We start from the raw sequence: 16,282 nt of genomic DNA on the forward strand, positions 1-16,282 counted from the left end.
CGGGGCGGAGTCAGGGGCGGGGCGGAGTCAGGGGCGGGGCGGAGTTAGAGCCGGGGGCGGGGCCAGAGCCGGGGGCGGGGCCAGAGCCGGGGGCGGGGCCCACGCGCGGCGGGGGCAGAGCTGGGGCTCGGCCGTGGTGCCCTCAGCGCTTCTCCTCCCGCAGCGCGGTTTCTCCTCAGACTAAACCCTGGCGCCCGCGCTGAAGCCCGCTGGCGCAACGGGCAAGGCCACGGGCGGGTTGGCTTTGCCGGTGGGAAGCGCTCCCGTCGTTAAGCGCTCGAGTCTGCCTCCAAAAGAGTGGAAATACCCGGAACCTTGGCGCGCGGGGCCGGCGGGCGGCCGGAACCTTGGCGCGGGGCCGGCGGGCGGCGCGCGCGGCCGGGCGCGTTTCGGCGACGGACCGCCGTGCCACGTCCCAGGGCGCGGGCGGCGGGCGGGGGCCGGTCGCCGCCGAGGGAGCCGCCGTCATGGTAGGGCCGGGGCCGCAGCGGGAGGGGTAGGGGGGACTCGCCCGGCCCCGGCCCCGGCCCCGGCCCCGGCCCCGGCCCCGGCCCCGGCCCCGGCGAGGAGCGGGGCCCGCGGCCCGCCGGGCGCTGCGTAGCTGGGCAGCCGCGGGCCCGCCCGGCCGGCCGCCGGCCCGTGCTGTCCCGCCAGGCCCTCGGAGCCCAGGGGACTCCGCTCGCCTGTCATGCGGGTTAGGGGGCCCGTAACTTGTGACCTTTTCCTTTTCCCCCTGCTTTTGTCGAAGTGTATCTTTTCAGTTGCTCAGGTTGGATGCGGAGTGTATTTGTTCATGTCTCCCCTCCTCCTCCCTGCAGGTCTCAGTAATTAACACGGTGGACACCTCCCACGAGGACATGATAGTAAGTGTCTGTGCGGGCGCGTTGTTGTTTAACACGGCCGCGGTGGGGGCGGGGGGAACTAAACGCGGTTCAGCTCTGTTAACTGTACTGTCTTATGAGATTAACTTTACGGCACTTGCTTAGGTGGAATGAAGAATATAATGCATATGCTCTGTAGATAAAGATGTGTGTTGGGGGGGGGGGGGTTATTAGATGGAGAAAGCATACCACTACTAGAAAATCCAGTAGTGCCATTTCATCCCATGTAGACCGCAAAATGGAGCTACCTAGGGAAGGAGAAATAATTCTAAACTTTAACTTTGATATCTAGACTTGCTTCTGTGAAACCAAATATATGCATATGCTAAATGGTACAGAACTGGATAAGTTAGATTCATTTTTTTTATGTGGATGTTTCTGGGAACAGAGGTGTAAGCACAGATACAAAGACAGATTTCAAAGTGATTTGAAGGAACAATGCGTTAGTAGAGTTAAATAACGCAATTTCAAACATAAATAAGATAGAGCAGTATTTTTATTCAAATTTTACCTATTCAGAAACAAAAATATTTAACTTTGTCGAGGCTTTACAATCGGTGACACTGATTTCCTGCCCTCTCCTGAAAATACTGTATATTGCTACTCTGAATTCCCTAGATTACTTCTGCACTAACTTTTGCACTGTGAAACCAGTAATGGGGAGAGGGATGATTTATGTGGATTGTCTAGATTGCTTTAAAACTGTACTCTTTATCCCGCCATCCTGGGAGTCGGTCATTGCTTGCAATTCTTAGAGCTACTTTTAAAATGTAATAATTGTTAACAAATCAAAATTTACGCAGCAGTTTTTCCGTTACCTTATAGCATGATGCTCAGATGGATTATTACGGCACTCGGTTAGCAACCTGTTCTTCAGACAGATCTGTGAAAATCTTTGATGTTCGGAACGGAGGGCAAATCCTCATAGCAGACCTAAGAGGGTAAAGTGCGTTAATCAGAAGAATTTATTCTGTGGAAAATTGTAATAGTTCATCATTTTGCCTTTTGATAATGTAAGAAGCATAGTAAATTCCTCTAAGATAGTATTTGCTACGGTGAGTTGTTGCTAAACAACTCTTCAGAGCTGCGAGAGGGAACAGAGACCCAGTTAGAAATAACAGTGTGGCTTTTTAATTCATTGAATGCTGGCCGCCTATAACTTCCTGGAAGTATGCTCTTATTTGTTAATATGTAGATAAATATTTGTTTTCACATTGTTTCTTGCAGGCATGAAGGTCCAGTGTGGCAAGTTGCCTGGGCTCATCCTATGTATGGAAATATCCTAGCTTCCTGTTCCTATGACAGGAAGGTTATTATTTGGAAAGAAGAAAATGGCACTTGGGAAAAGACGTATGAGTACACAGGGCATGATTCCTCAGGTATGTGGTATTTGGAGCTGGGAAGTGAAACTGGGGATAAAAGGGGATTCAGATAAGATTGGAATAAATCCTTCGGTGTTAAGGGAAAAAAAGTGTTTATCAAACAGAAAAGGATTGAATTAATGGAGACACAGGAAGTCTAGTCAACATAAGGATGACGTTTATGTAAAGGCATACTGCTTGAAAACCAGCTGTTTTAATTCATGTAATGTTTGCATTGCAGTTGTTCTACAAATAAATCAGCTTTCAAATAAATAGGTAGTATTCAGAATTCTTGATCCAATATTGCATGTGTCCACTCTAGGAAGAAAGAAAAATTGGATTTTTAGCGTGCTATGTTTTGTTTTACAACGGAAGCTGCTTTGTTCAGATGACTGGTCCTCCTACAGCCAAATCTGAGAAGTCTCCCAAGTTTTGAGTACGCTAAAGCCCTAAGATGATGATAGTGGCCTCCTGAGAAAGGAAAGACAGTAGCTAGTTTTGCTGTTCAGCATTATTCTCAAAGGGATCAATGAAACTGCTCTTGATCAATGCTCCGAAGACTAAGCCTGCATGGAAAATGAGAGGAGGGCTACTTGTTTGATACACAGCTTTGTTTTGTTACTTATGTAGACCTATAATTACTATTCCTGTCACTTGGCTTTCGTTCTAGAGTCAGTGACGCTCTGTGCTGTTGTAGGGTATAGTCAGGGTTTTTTACTCTCATTAAAAGCATTCTTTCAGTGTTCCCTTTCTAAAAAGGTGCCAAAAACACTGGCAGATTTCCATCATTCAGGGAACCGAATTAACCGACTGGCTTTGAAATTTAAGAACGCTAAGACTCACGTTCTTAGTTTTCAAAGTTGTTCACTTCTAGTGACTATTCACTAATATTAGTCAGTTTGTCAGTTTTAGCTAGTCACTGTGTTGTAATCTAGTCTTTCTCATTTTTCACAGTGAATTCTGTCTGCTGGGCACCACATGACTATGGACTGATACTGGCCTGCGGGAGCTCTGATGGGGCCATTTCGTTATTGAGCTACACGGGTGATGGGCAGTGGGAAGTCAAAAAGATCAGCAATGCACATACTGTAAGTGTTCTCTTGGAGCAATACGGACTTCTTGGAGCTACAGATAAATGCTGGGTTGATGCCTCAAAGAACTTGTAGATTAGATGAATACTGAAATGCAATGAAGTGATCCCAAATGTTTTCCAGAATCAGAAATAACTTATGTTCTAAATAAATCCAGCATGGGAAGGTATACTTTGTAATCAGTGGAATAAAATAGGAACAACAGGTAACAAACAGTGCTGTTCAATGATTTTTTTTTTTTTTTAAGAATTACTGTTAAACACAGTTAAGTGGTAGGAGATGGCATTGGTGTGAAGAGCACTTGTTACAAACTGGCTGTGAGTAAACTGAGACCGAAAAAAATGCAGGACTGATGTTTTGCCCCAAATAGTAGCGATTTTTGCTTATGCAGGATTTGATAAGCATCTAAGCAGTTTATAGCAGTGGCTTGCAATCAAAGGAAACTAGGCTCTGGCCCAACAAGTCCTTTTAGTCCTGTGTTCCTAAGTCTTAGCAACTGCATACATCTTGCATCTCTTCAGTTTATATCTATCTCCACTGTTTCCCTACTCAAGATGAGATTTGCTGATAAAACAGCTACTTAGCTACCCAAGACTTTCTGAATAAACACCCTATTGAGGCTAGACCATACTGTAGATGAATCCCAGTTTCCTAAATTGGACTTTTTCCCACTCCTTTTGCCCTGCTAGAGAGTATGCTAGGTGTCCTTTGCCACTTCAGCAGCTTTTGATTTATTTATTTAAAGTAAACAACTTTAATAATGAAGTTATTCTCTTAAACAGATTGGGTGTAATGCTGTTAGCTGGGCTCCTGCTGTTGTACCAGGAAGCCTTATAGAACAGCCATCTGGTCAAAAACCAAACTACATCAAAAGATTTGCATCTGGTGGCTGCGACAACCTTGTCAAGATCTGGAAGTAAGTGGTCTTGTTGCCTGAATTAAGAACTCATAAAAACTGATATCTCTTATAGTCTTTGAATGCCACTATTGATATCTCAAGTAATATTTTCGGCATCTCTATGCTTTCATCTTTGAATATCATTTCAGAAAAATGCTTTAAAGAATAGAAACAACTCAGTGACTTAGTCTCTCACATGGTTCTGGCAATTCATGTTTACTGTGCTTAATCGTATCTTGGAAAGCAGCTTTTTAATTTGTATTACATACATCCCTTGGCCAATAGCAGATCTCTGTACACTTACTGGAGATCAAATATTCTTCTCTCATGCTATATCCTGTCCCCTTGAAGAGATTTTGTCAGTTTAAGCCATAGAGTTTTTTGGAAAAGAGTGGGGAACACTTGTGCTTTGTATCATCTAGATATAGGACTGCAAAAGCTACAAAAAGTCTTCCAGAGTAGGAGGAGGCTGCTGCTGCTGCTGTCCTTCTTACAGTATAAATGTGTTTTCAGAGAAGAAGACGGCCAGTGGAAGGAAGAGCAGAAACTGGAGGCTCATAGTGACTGGGTTCGAGATGTAGCCTGGGCTCCATCCATAGGTTTGCCAACAAGTACCATTGCTAGCTGTTCACAGGTGAGGCTTTTATTGGACTGACATGGGCCGGCTCTAAATGCCCAGAGCTGCTGTGTGGAAGTGCAACCATAATACAGAGACTGTTTTTTCTATTTTTTTTCTGTATTACAACTTTTGGTCCAACCAACTTGCTCTGCTTGCTTCTGTAGGATGGCAGAGTGTTTATCTGGACATGCGATGATGCCTCTGGAAATTCATGGTCACCAAAACTGCTGCACAAGTTCACTGATGTTGTCTGGCATGTGAGCTGGTCCATTACTGCAAATATTCTTGCAGTGTCTGGAGGAGACAATAAAGTGAGTGCTGCAGCCTTGGCTTTTACTCTTGCATGCCATATTTCCAGAAGAGTGGAGATGAGACAGGGCACTGTCACTTCTGTTGCTTGCATGAAGGCTGTTGCAGATTCATATTTGATTGCTGTGGTGGGGCAATTTTTGTTTTTTTGACTTGTCAAAAGGGGAGGGGAGGAAGAACCTAACCCTTGGTGAACTGCTTGCACTGCATTTTGCTTAGTCCTTACTAGTAGTTGGAAATGCAGACTTAATCTTATTTTGTAGGATAGTCATCTGTATTCACATCCTCTTTTCTTATCATTGGTAATGATATACATTAACAAATATACAGTAGACAGCAACAAATAACTTGATACAGAAGTCAAATGCTTGCAGGATTGCTTTAAATAACTGACCATCACTGAAGTAGCGTTGAGGTCATAGTTGCAAGGCAATATGAATGGGAAACTGAAAAAAAATGTATTGAGGCCAAAATTTTTTCCTGATCTGTTTTTGAGGTCACGCTATGGAAGGAATCAGTAGATGGACTGTGGGCATGCATCAGTGATGTCAACAAGGGCCAAGGAGGAGTGTCTGCCGTTACAGAGGGGCAGCAGAATGAGCAGTGACATGTGGGTGAACAGTCCAGCTGCATCAAGTGATCATTATCCCTGATTTGTAATGTCTTGAACCAGATAAGAACTGCTTTTATCTAGACTGGACATGAATATTCAAATTTATGGTCACTCTATAACCATGAATGGCAGGCTACAATATGTTGATGATCAGCCTTAATTGACATTCCCTTAAATTAAAGGTAAAGAGCATAGCAAGGCTCAGTGTCTTCTACTACTCCTTGATGCTGTAAAAACTGCAACCTGCCTTCTGGTTTAGAGATCAGATTCAATTAGATAGTGCCTGACGTCTGACTGAAGCACGAGTAGGAACAGGAGGAGGCTGTCACAAAGTGCTGACACACGACAACTTTCTCCAAGGGGACAAATAGCTAGCGCTCTTAAAGGCTGAAGTTTTCTTTGCAGTGAAGGGGGGCTGGGGGAGTTCTCAGGATTAAGGTGAAGAGAATTGCTGTTGTCCTGTCATCCGCATGGTTGGCCTCTGCGCCTTCCTTAAGTTGAAAAGGAGTAGTGGAATACATATGTCTTTTGCTTTACAATTATCTCATACTTGGTTATTTAAACAACAGATCATCAAAATTTAATTTGAAAGGTTTTTTTAGCCACTCTTCTGTACTGTACTTTTTTTTAAGATACCAACAGAATAAAGTCTTATTGGTTAAAGGCTGGTGTGCTGTATTATTAGATATGGTTTCTACAAGGGCCTTGTTAAGACTGTCCACAGTGTCCCTTTAGACATGCCACTGTGCTGTTCTCATCTCATCCGATGTTAGTCCAGTAACGACTACCAGTATAATGAAGTGCTTCAGAAAACTAATAGCTTCCCAGCTATTTAGTATAAAAAAAGAAAATGAAAACAGGTACCTAAATACAGTAGAAGGCAATATCTCTTCCTCCTAGAATGGGTCTTACAGAGAGCAAGAGAACACAAACTGAAGTTTTGCCTTCAGCTAAACTGCTCCATGCTATTGCAATTCAGACAAGACTATTCTACTCGGCAACCCCAATTCCAATATGCCTTCACCTGAAGGACAGTTTTCAGATAGCTCTTCTCACCTCCCACAACAGGTAAAGCACTTAACTAAAAGGTCCATTTCCCATCTGTTCTCCAGTTGCACTGGAACAACAAATGAACAACTTGCAGCCTTCCTCTTTCTCCAAGGTAATTGTTCCTATGCATGCTCTTGTTTCTGGTACACTTAAGATAACATACACCTTTCTTTTCCAGAAAGCAACCCTTGTTTTATGATAGTTATGTATACTGACCAAATAACATCCTAGCTTACCTCACAGAAACACATACACAAATTATCTTTTACATGCCAACAAGAGTATGTGACATTCCTGTTCTTGTTTAAATGCTCTGTAGCCTTACCCCAAAAAACAAAATCAACTTACTCAAAAAACAACATTATTCACACAGTTCCTTTTCAAAATAAACAGCAAAGAAGCATTTTCTTTAGTAAGGCGATGATGACAGCTTCTGAGGGCACATGTCCTTTAATTTTTATGAATTTTAATACTTAGTAGTTCATATGTATTCAGTGGCAAGGTCTGATTCAGTCTTATTATCCCCTCATACTTAAAATGCAGGGTACTAGAGTGGGTTTAAGTAACAATCAAAACATCTCCAGCAATTACAACAGATAAGACATTGCTTTATTTTAGAAGTTACACAAAAAGTTTATCCATTGCAAATTTATATACTAGGTGAAAGTTTCTGAATTGCTCTTAAGGCTTTTGGATCTTTAATCCCTTCTTTTCCACCTACTCAGGGACAGGGTTAGAGAGAAAAAAAAACACCAAACATCAAGACAAGTTTCATCTGTGCCCGGTTGTATAACATTTTCTCCTCACAGTGCACCAGTCTCTTTTTCATTAGCTGAGGGGAAAGGTTTGCATCTTATTTATGATGACTGAAAGGCGTTCCTACATGAGAAATGAAGTTCTACCATTCAATCTGCATCATTAAGTAAGTTTATGAAGTTTCTAGCATAAGATGTCTCCCACTGATACACTGATAATTAGACTGTCTTTAATGGCAACTGTGGTCACTACTGAAACTTTTAATTAAAATCCTTGGAGGTTACCACACTAATTTAGATAGGTTGTCACATGGATTGATACCTTACATTTCTGTTTTCTTCACTAACTTGGAGTGCTGACACCCTTAATAAAGCAGATTATGTGGAGTGAAAGACAAGCTCCTGAAAGCTACAAGGGAATGCTCAATCGCATTAATTCAGGAACTATAATTCCAGACCAGATCAAAACACAAGGCACTACAAAAAATGCAAGGAGCTTCTGCTTCCTCATCATTGTTTCAGATGGGATCCAAAAGCTCTCCAAATACTGTTATCATCACCAGCCTTCCCTGTGCTGTTGGGAATTTTTGATTAGCAGGCCCTCAGATAGAAGACAACACGAAGATCTAACTCTCTTACAATTTCTTCCAACTAGGTTTGTTGCTAGAGGGATTTGTGACCCAACACCTCTATTTGTTCTCGGCTCCCTTATCACAGATACCAGCTCCCCTAGTTTTACCAGCTCAACTGGTAAACCTGTTGACATGTTTGACTGTATACAGGTTGACTGTAAACATGTATAGACTTGTTTCTGAAGTGCTAAAGAAATTTGCATTATTTCACAGATCTGATTTACAGCATGACTGTGCAATATTTGAGATAGCCCACGTAAAAAGCAACAACATGAGACAGGGAAGGAGGGAACTTGTTAAATCGTGTTTGCAGAAGAAATCCAAATGGAACTGCATCCCAGATAATACTCATTTTCCAACTCAACAGATGTGCTACAGAGACGATCTTACTTGGCCAGAGCGCAGTTACCATGGTTATAGAGAAGCTCCATATTACAATTTATCCAACGTCAAAGCTAATTTAACTAAAGCCCTCCTTTTCCCATCTCTGAACATTTCCCATATGCCTTCCCTTCCCCGGGTTATACCAGGGCAAGTTTGTGGGGCTGCAAATGTGAAAGGGATCCTACAGATAAGCCATGTCAAGCAAGTCTAACTGAAATAGAAGTAACAGAAGTTTCTAATTTGTCTTCCTTCACATATATTCCTTCTTTATTCCTCTGAAGTAAAAAATCACAATATTCCCAGTTTCTCTCCATGAGATTTTCTAGACACTCAGCCATTGCTGCTAAGCCTCAGTGAAGTTCTTTAAATTTTTTACGATAATGAAAGTAAAGCTCACCAGGTACCCTTTTCAGTTTGAGTCCTCTAGCAAAAGACGACAACATCTGATAAAACAGAAATTGAGAGCGAATACAGAAGGAGGGAAACGCACTTACAGGCAAAAAAGGAGAAACACTATTTTCACCACAGGTCAGGAATAAAGATCAGCTTCTCCGTTACTGTTACAGCACCTCAAATAACAGTAATGTTATTTTCCCCCCTTTGAAAAAAAAAAATGCCTTACAGCCATTCATTTATTTTAAAAAGGAAAAATGCTCACACCGTAAGAAAAAGGGGAAACTTCCACTTCATTCCCTACACAATTTCATTATATGTAAAAGTAAATGCAGCAACAGAACTATGCACTATTTCCATTTTTTGTTGATTTTTGTTATCATATAAGCAGGCCAAGTTTCCAAGGAGCTCAAATAAATATCAGATTGCATTTCCAGTTATATTGTCACACAAAATAAACATTTCACTTGGTATATAAAGCACTTTAAAAAAGCAGACATTTGGTGAAACCACAAAACTAGGCAGGTAAAGCTTCAGACAGCTTTTGTCTCTTTTCCTGTATAATTCCTCTCTGCTGGCCCATATTCTTCAGTTGTAATATTTTAGTTACAGAAGAAAATACGGTAAGCAACAATCTTTTGGACATAGTATTTTTACTTTTAACATACGAAAACTGTGTTTGTTTTATACATCCAACTTTAGAAACAAGTATTTCGGGACAAATTTTGTAACTGGATCTGGATTAAATTAAATAAAGAGAAATACTGTAAAATACATTTAATTTTCCAACCTGTGTTTTCAGGTTTGACACACCGTTTACTGAAGATGGTCATGTTTCTCAGAGGTGCTCTGCTTGGAATTCTCCTCTTCAGTGTTCTCTGGACAGAAACTACTCTGGCTGGCTCTAGTTTTTTAAGCCCTGAATATAAGAAAATACAGGTAAAAGATCCAGAATAATACTTTTTCAAAGTTGTCCTCCCCTAAGAGATCTTAAAACCAAGATTCTTTAAAACGTTCAGATAAGCCTTTAGAAGTTATAGTTTCTGAAAAAGGCAAGATTTACACCAGAGAACTTACATAACAAACCATTAGCACTGTATACGTGCTTGAGAATTAAGATCTAATCTCGTTCACTAAGAATTAATAATCTAAAAAGGAATTATTAGAGAGAAAGTAGCCATTTAAGTAATTTGTTGGAAGCATCTGTTTTCTTTGGAAGTGAACCAGAAGGTGGCTGTTCTGTAAGGAACTCTTAAACCAAATCCCTGTAAGGAGGAATGTAGTAATAGTTGTACAATTATTATAGACATGTGAATCTACATAGCTTTAAAAGAAGCTGATGATGCCATCCACTAGCTTGCTGCATCTATTAATCGTGGATTCTAATTTCTCTGCTAATTTGATTATAGAAAGAATATGTAGATGTTATTTTGCTTGCTTTCCAGAAACAAAAGGATCCAAAAAAGCCAACAACAAAATTACACCGTCGAGGCATGGAAGGTTTTTCAGATACAGATGAAGCGTGGGCAGAAGATGACAGTAACAGTATTGAAATTAAGGTTTGCATTTTTCCCTCTTGATCACACACAAGTTTAAGAGGTGGGGCTGGGGGCAAGGGGAAGGTGTATTTTGTGTCACATGAAGTAGTACAAATGAAAACTACATTCACATTCAACTTGAAAGGCAAGTAGGAAAAGGCACATTAGAACTGCACGCACTGATGGCATGAAATAATTTAAAATTGACAGCAGTAAGTCAGATCACAATCTCCTACTAAATATTCACTCAAGTTTTGAAACTCGCCTATAATAGTTTCTTCTAAAGCTTTCTTTTCCCCAGTTTATTGGGCAATTTGGTCTACAGTAGCTATATACCCCATTTCTCAGATTTTGATTTCATGTCTCAATACTTATAAATGCATAGACAGAACAACTTTTCACATATCTTGCTTGTCATTGTTCCCATGAATAAAATTTGCAATGCCCTTGTCCAGGAACTTGCCCATTAAACTGCTGTCTTTTAATGTTTTTACAGTTTAATGTTCCCTTTGAAATTGGTGTCAAGATCACAGAAGACCAGTATCAGGAATATGGACAAGTGCTGGAGAAGATGCTAGGGGACATTCTTGAAGAGAACACTAAAGGTACTTTCAACCAAGTCTCCAAAGTAGAGATTCAAAAAAATAAACAAAAATCAAAAACCTTTGCCATCTAATGAGTCACGTAAAACATTCAGAACAGTATTTCAGAAGTGACTGTGAGCAAATGACCACTGAGAGAGCCACTAAAATAACTGATGTTCAGAAAATGTTGGCTGAACTTTGAAGTATCGCATTAAAATATATTTTAAAAGGAGGCAGGAGGCTTCCTTTCTTTCCACTACCGATCTTTTTTCCACACCCCCCCTCAAACCTCAGCCATTTCCCTGTCTGCTCAGCTAAGAAAGACGTTCAGGCTTTTCATGGTGAAGTTTATCAAAAACATCGTTGCATCTAAGCTAGTTCTAGCTGATTTACTGATAAGTAATGTTGTAATGACTAAATCCCACCCCATAAACCGCCTGTTTTTTGCCTTCAGAACCTTTCGCATTTTATTTGCACTCTCTCATAATGCTGACCTTCCTGAATATCTCATTTCAACGGTTACGTCAGTCTTGACAGCTATATTATACTTTCCAAGTACAAATCCCTTTATGCTTCTGCTTTCACCCTGCTTTGCAGGCTCCCAGCACTCTCTCTCAAGCTCTTTTCTCTGTCCACCTTCAAACTCCTGAAGTGCTACTTCTCCTATGGCTGTTACACAAGTCAGTTATATTCTACAGGGGCAAGTACGCCTAAAACTGTGAAAGCCATCTTCTCTTCTGCCTTCATTTGAGTGTTTGTGAAGCTTTTGGAGAGGTTAACAAAACAGGACTTTCACAAAAATACTAAGACTATCAATCAAAAACTATCCATTATCAAATACAACATCTAACTATTAACAACTAGTGAGTTGACAGCTGACTATCTAACATTTATCCTCTGCATTTTTAGAAACGCAAATGAAAAACTGAAGCAAGCTGAAGGACAAAGGCAGCACCAACACTATTCCACCTGCAATGTTTTTAAGTTTTACTTTAAAATGAAACTATTACTGATTTCACAACAGTAAATAGGAAAGATGTACATGAGCCTGAATAGTGTGCTCTGATAAAAAGCACGATGCTAACAGATGATCTTTTATGGAATACAAACAAGAATAGCAAAGAGGATGATTAATAGCAGGCTGACATGTAGGCTTATTTTATCTCTTTCTTGGGAAATATTGTGATTATTCTAACTTTGAAAGCTGTATGAATCCATTCTAAAACTGATGGAAACTTTTCTTACACTTCTATATGCATCTGTCAGAGAATAAAAACTTATGTTGAAACTGCATTTACTTGTTATAATTTTTAAAAACCGATCAAACTAGATATTTCATGTAAAAATAGAGAATAAGCTATGCAAACTAACACATGGAATCAGCTTTCAGTTGCCAAATGAGCTTAATTGCTAAGGGATGTGTTAACATGCTAACATAAAGGAAATCATCCAATATCTCAAGTTAAAAAACAATTTTCCAGTTAACTTACTGGGATTCAGAATCATATGCTAGATATCACAGAACAACAAGGCAATTTTTCATGCTTTCAAATGCATGAACCGGTATGTTCCACTGCACACATTATTTTTGTACCTCAGCAATTAAATGCTTTTGAAAGCCAAAATAAACCCTCACCTGGAGATCTGTTAATCCATGAACATTTGCTAGGCTGTACTCACAAAAACATTCAAAAAATACTCTTGGACAGACTAGCGTAACAAAAGTGAATCCAACTGCAACATTTCCCAGGTAGGTTCTTTCTTCCTGTCACAAAATTAATCACCTAAATGAAATCATTGCTTTGATGCTGCTAGCACCATCTTTTGTTGCACTGTACCAGAAGGCAAACAAGAATTAGAGGCGAATGGATATGGATTGAAAAGGAGCGTACAAGAAACAAAGATGCTTAGAACTCTTATCACCCGTTCAGAAAACCATAATCTTTTGATGTAACAACCAGAAGAAATAATGCAATAGTTTTCCTCCACATTATATAACATTTCCAGATCTTACCAACATTTCCTAGACAATTCCTGCAAGTCATACATGTGCCTAGTGTTCTCCTGCAGACGTGCAGTCTCTTTCACAGCATCCAAAGCCAGTGCAGCGCAAGAATGCTGACATATACTTTTTGAAACCCACAGAAGTGTTATGAAAGGGAAGAGTTATTTCTATTTTCTTTAATGCCAAACTCCTATCATTACTTTCACAGCAAGTCTACAGCTCATGTTTAAATGTTATTTCTGGAAAAATATTTAGTGTTTTTAAAGCATATTTCGTGGAAACATCAGTCAACCAATAATCTGCACAACAGTACAGAAAGGAAACCGTTGGCCGGAGATACTGTATAAATCCTTCCTTAGAAAGGAGCACTGTAGGTAGGATCTCAATTTCTAGAATTCTGACAGAACTGGACAGGATTCAGTCATCAAGGCATTGGTATTAAGCGCATCAGTCTGCGGCACAGCATATTAAGTGGCCCATTGTAAGATTGCCTTTAAATCAGTGTTTCCTGATGATTTAGAGAAAAACCTCAGACCTATAAATGTGTGTAGTCTTGCCTCCTCTGCAAATATACCATCAGCCTCAAGAGGGTAGTAAGACCTAATAATGCAGAGACAAACCAGGTCTCAAGTGCTTTCTTACCTGCCTAGGAAGGGAATAAGAAGCATCAGTTTCCTCAAGTATTCTGTTCAAAGGGATTTTTCTTAGTCTCTCTTGCTTTGGAGGCAGAAGAATAAGTAAGCAAGGCAGTAAATCCCAGCATTAAGTGGGGGGGGGGGGAGGGGGAAGCTAACAGAGAAATTAGCTGCTTAACTTGAGCATTCAGTAAAACCAATTGTTCTAATCAGAAATTACATATAAAGAATGCCAAGAAAATGACCTAGCCAAGATCCAAGGAATTATTTCACCAAACTCAATCAAAGCAAAAGCATGTCTTTTTTTCCACCAACTCAGATCTAGACCATATTTGCTTGGTAATAATGTATCTAACCAAACCAAAAACTGTAACAAGAACTTCATCAAACTCCAGTTTCTGCAACCAAATAGAATTGTTTCTGACAGTGCACAGGCTCGAACCCAAACCATATTCTATATGCACAATGTAACAACATGACAAAACACTCCTGCACAACCTGGAGCCTCCCACAAGATTACGCACACATTTGATTATGTCTATAAGTACTATTTGGAGGGGAGGGAGGCAAGGAAGAAAGGAAGGGAAGAAAAACAGAAAAGTACATTCTAAGTCAAATTCCTGAAGACTACCCTAACCAGGAAGCTATTTTTCAAATGGGTCACCATTTCTAGGTTACTTGGTGCCAACAGTTATGAATTTTTCATGCTGCAGCTGAATATGCTTGTGATTAGTTCTCACTAATAATTTGAGATAATTGAAATAATGAATGAAAGAAAAATCACACGAGGGAAAGGCAAATGCAACCATCACAGGACTCTCACCTTCAGCTGTAATCAGTCTGTAAATTGAAGAGGATGCAGTACCATTTTCTTCCAACACCTTTATGAATTCAAGTACAAGCTGTCTTGCACTAATCAGAGATCATTATCCAATTGTGAAAAATAAATAAGATAACTTGTTAAGCTACAATCTATCTAGTTCCTAGGGCGATATACCATATTAAAGAAAAAAAAAAAAGATGGACTCCCCTCCCCCAAATAGCAGCTACTATTGAATGCCTTTACATACCTAATTCTTTATAGATTAGGGAAGTAGAGAACAGCCAATCACTTCTAATGTAGTAGTTCTCCTATCTAGTAGATATGTAATAACTTCTTTTCTGTAACAGTGTATCACTAGACTTGGCTTTACAAAACAGGAACTCGAAAAGTAAGAAACAGACAAAAACTGTTTTATCTTCTTCATTCAAATATTCTCATTAAGATCCCAAATACATTTCAAAACATCTCATTCAACACAGCCATTCTTCTGAACTCACCACCCGTTCTTCCGAACTCGGACACAATTCATCCACAGACGTAGACTCTGGAGAGACCTCTTCAAGAGCTGTCCTTCGATACGTCACGGCGCACTCTTTAGAGTCACTCTGAATGATATCCGGACTGCCACAAGGTCTTTCCTAAGGAACGGAGAAAGTGCTATAAAACTCTACCTATCAGTCCCTATGTGCGGGCATTCAGGATCCCAGAGCAGGAAGGCAAAGCATCCTGAGACCTTTGCAGAGCTACAGGCTACAATGTCTACTTCAAAACTGCGATCACAAACTGTTCCTCTTGGGGGCAAAACAAATAGTTGTGCCTTATGGGTTTCCTGCTGGCTGACAAGACAACCAGCATTGGAAGACATTTGCACAGTATGAAAAAGAAAGTTTGTCATTACAATCACTCCATACACAGTGACCTTTTTGTAGCTGTACTATCCTAGAAAACATTTTCATAAGTAAATAAGTCACTTTTCCCTAAAAATTTTGTCACCTCATTGGACCAACATCTGATTTGCACTACCTTAAATATTTGAGAAGGGCTGTCATTCCCATTTTCATCAGTGGAAGACTGGTCCGTCCATCAGTCTCCCTTTGCAGTCACTGCGACAGTACTGCTCCAGGTGTTTGTAGACCAGACTGTCAGAGAACAGCCGGCAGGGTGGTCGTCGTAGACCAGACTGTCAGAGAACAGCCGGCAGGGTAACTAGAAACGGACAAATCTCATTCCTTAAGTTCTGCTCTCACCCCTCTTCCCCTTACAAGGAGGCATACCAGTGTCCATCTGTTTGACTAATAACATTAAATGAACATCAGCCATCACAGGATATCAAACAAGATTTAGACTACACCACCAGAGAACCCCGGTAACTGGGTAAACAAGCTAAAGAGAATATGACTATTTTGGGCCAACACAAAACAGACACTCAGCGTGTTGTGGTTTCATAGCTTCATTTGTATCTACATACAATATATAAGTTTTGATGAAGCTTTGCCTTTTAAGAAAGCCTGAAGGTCTATAGAGAGAAGCCAGTTACAGTAAATGCAACAAAAGAGAAAGTGGCACTGTTGAAATAGAGGATTTTTTTAAAGACAGCACTATAACTATAGTGCTTTCTCAACCCATTATGTTCTGTCTTGGAGTTTATTGCGAGGACAGGAAGCCCATATTTGAAAGACTTCCACAAATAAGTATTACTTCATGATTAAAA

At 40.3% G+C, this 16,282-nt stretch overlaps 2 protein-coding genes and 1 long non-coding RNA gene across 3 annotated transcripts; 2 read left to right on the top strand and 1 right to left on the bottom strand.

Annotated features, from left to right (window-relative positions):
• Nucleotides 1-360: 360 nt before the first annotated feature.
• Nucleotides 361-6,435, top strand: SEC13 (SEC13 homolog, nuclear pore and COPII coat complex component). The gene is made up of 9 exons (XM_068907273.1): nt 361-470; nt 819-863; nt 1,707-1,822; nt 2,109-2,260; nt 3,197-3,330; nt 4,116-4,249; nt 4,745-4,865; nt 5,015-5,161; nt 5,656-6,435. The coding sequence occupies exons 1-9, from the start codon at nt 468-470 to the stop codon at nt 5,764-5,766; spliced, it is 963 nt and encodes a 320-aa protein (XP_068763374.1). The 5' UTR covers nt 361-467; the 3' UTR covers nt 5,767-6,435.
• A 246-nt stretch (nt 6,436-6,681) lies between these two features.
• GHRL (ghrelin and obestatin prepropeptide) lies at nt 6,682-12,400 on the top strand. The gene is made up of 5 exons (XM_009681128.2): nt 6,682-6,934; nt 9,789-9,925; nt 10,432-10,545; nt 11,021-11,129; nt 12,018-12,400. Exons 1-5 carry the CDS (start codon nt 6,787-6,789, stop codon nt 12,035-12,037), a joined length of 528 nt encoding a protein of 175 aa, XP_009679423.2. The 5' UTR covers nt 6,682-6,786; the 3' UTR covers nt 12,038-12,400.
• Nucleotides 9,786-15,178, bottom strand: LOC138060976 (uncharacterized). The gene is made up of 3 exons (XR_011134507.1): nt 15,069-15,178; nt 14,572-14,660; nt 9,786-9,905 (listed from the first exon to the last, which is right to left on the bottom strand). It is a non-coding gene; the product is annotated as an uncharacterized lncRNA (long non-coding RNA).
• Between the last annotated feature and the right edge of the window lie 1,104 nt (nt 15,179-16,282).

Source organism: Struthio camelus, chromosome 14, assembly GCF_040807025.1.
Source record: "Struthio camelus isolate bStrCam1 chromosome 14, bStrCam1.hap1, whole genome shotgun sequence".
In the NCBI taxonomy this organism is placed as follows: Eukaryota; Metazoa; Chordata; class Aves; order Struthioniformes; family Struthionidae; genus Struthio; species Struthio camelus.

What these genes read in the sequence shown, in the direction of transcription:
- SEC13 (XM_068907273.1), top strand. An exon ending in CTCATAGCAGACCTAAGAGG is followed by an intron (nt 1,823 to 2,108) that starts GTAAAGTGCGTT and finishes TGTTTCTTGCAG; the next exon opens with GCATGAAGGTCCAGTGTGGC. An exon ending in AGATCAGCAATGCACATACT is followed by an intron (nt 3,331 to 4,115) that starts GTAAGTGTTCTC and finishes TCTCTTAAACAG; the next exon opens with ATTGGGTGTAATGCTGTTAG.
- GHRL (XM_009681128.2), top strand. Translation starts at nt 6,787, where the DNA reads ATGCCTTCACCTGAAGGACAGTTTTCAGATAGCTCTTCTCACCTCCCA. An exon ending in CTGAATATAAGAAAATACAG is followed by an intron (nt 9,926 to 10,431) that starts GTAAAAGATCCA and finishes CTTGCTTTCCAG; the next exon opens with AAACAAAAGGATCCAAAAAA. An exon ending in GTAACAGTATTGAAATTAAG is followed by an intron (nt 10,546 to 11,020) that starts GTTTGCATTTTT and finishes ATGTTTTTACAG; the next exon opens with TTTAATGTTCCCTTTGAAAT.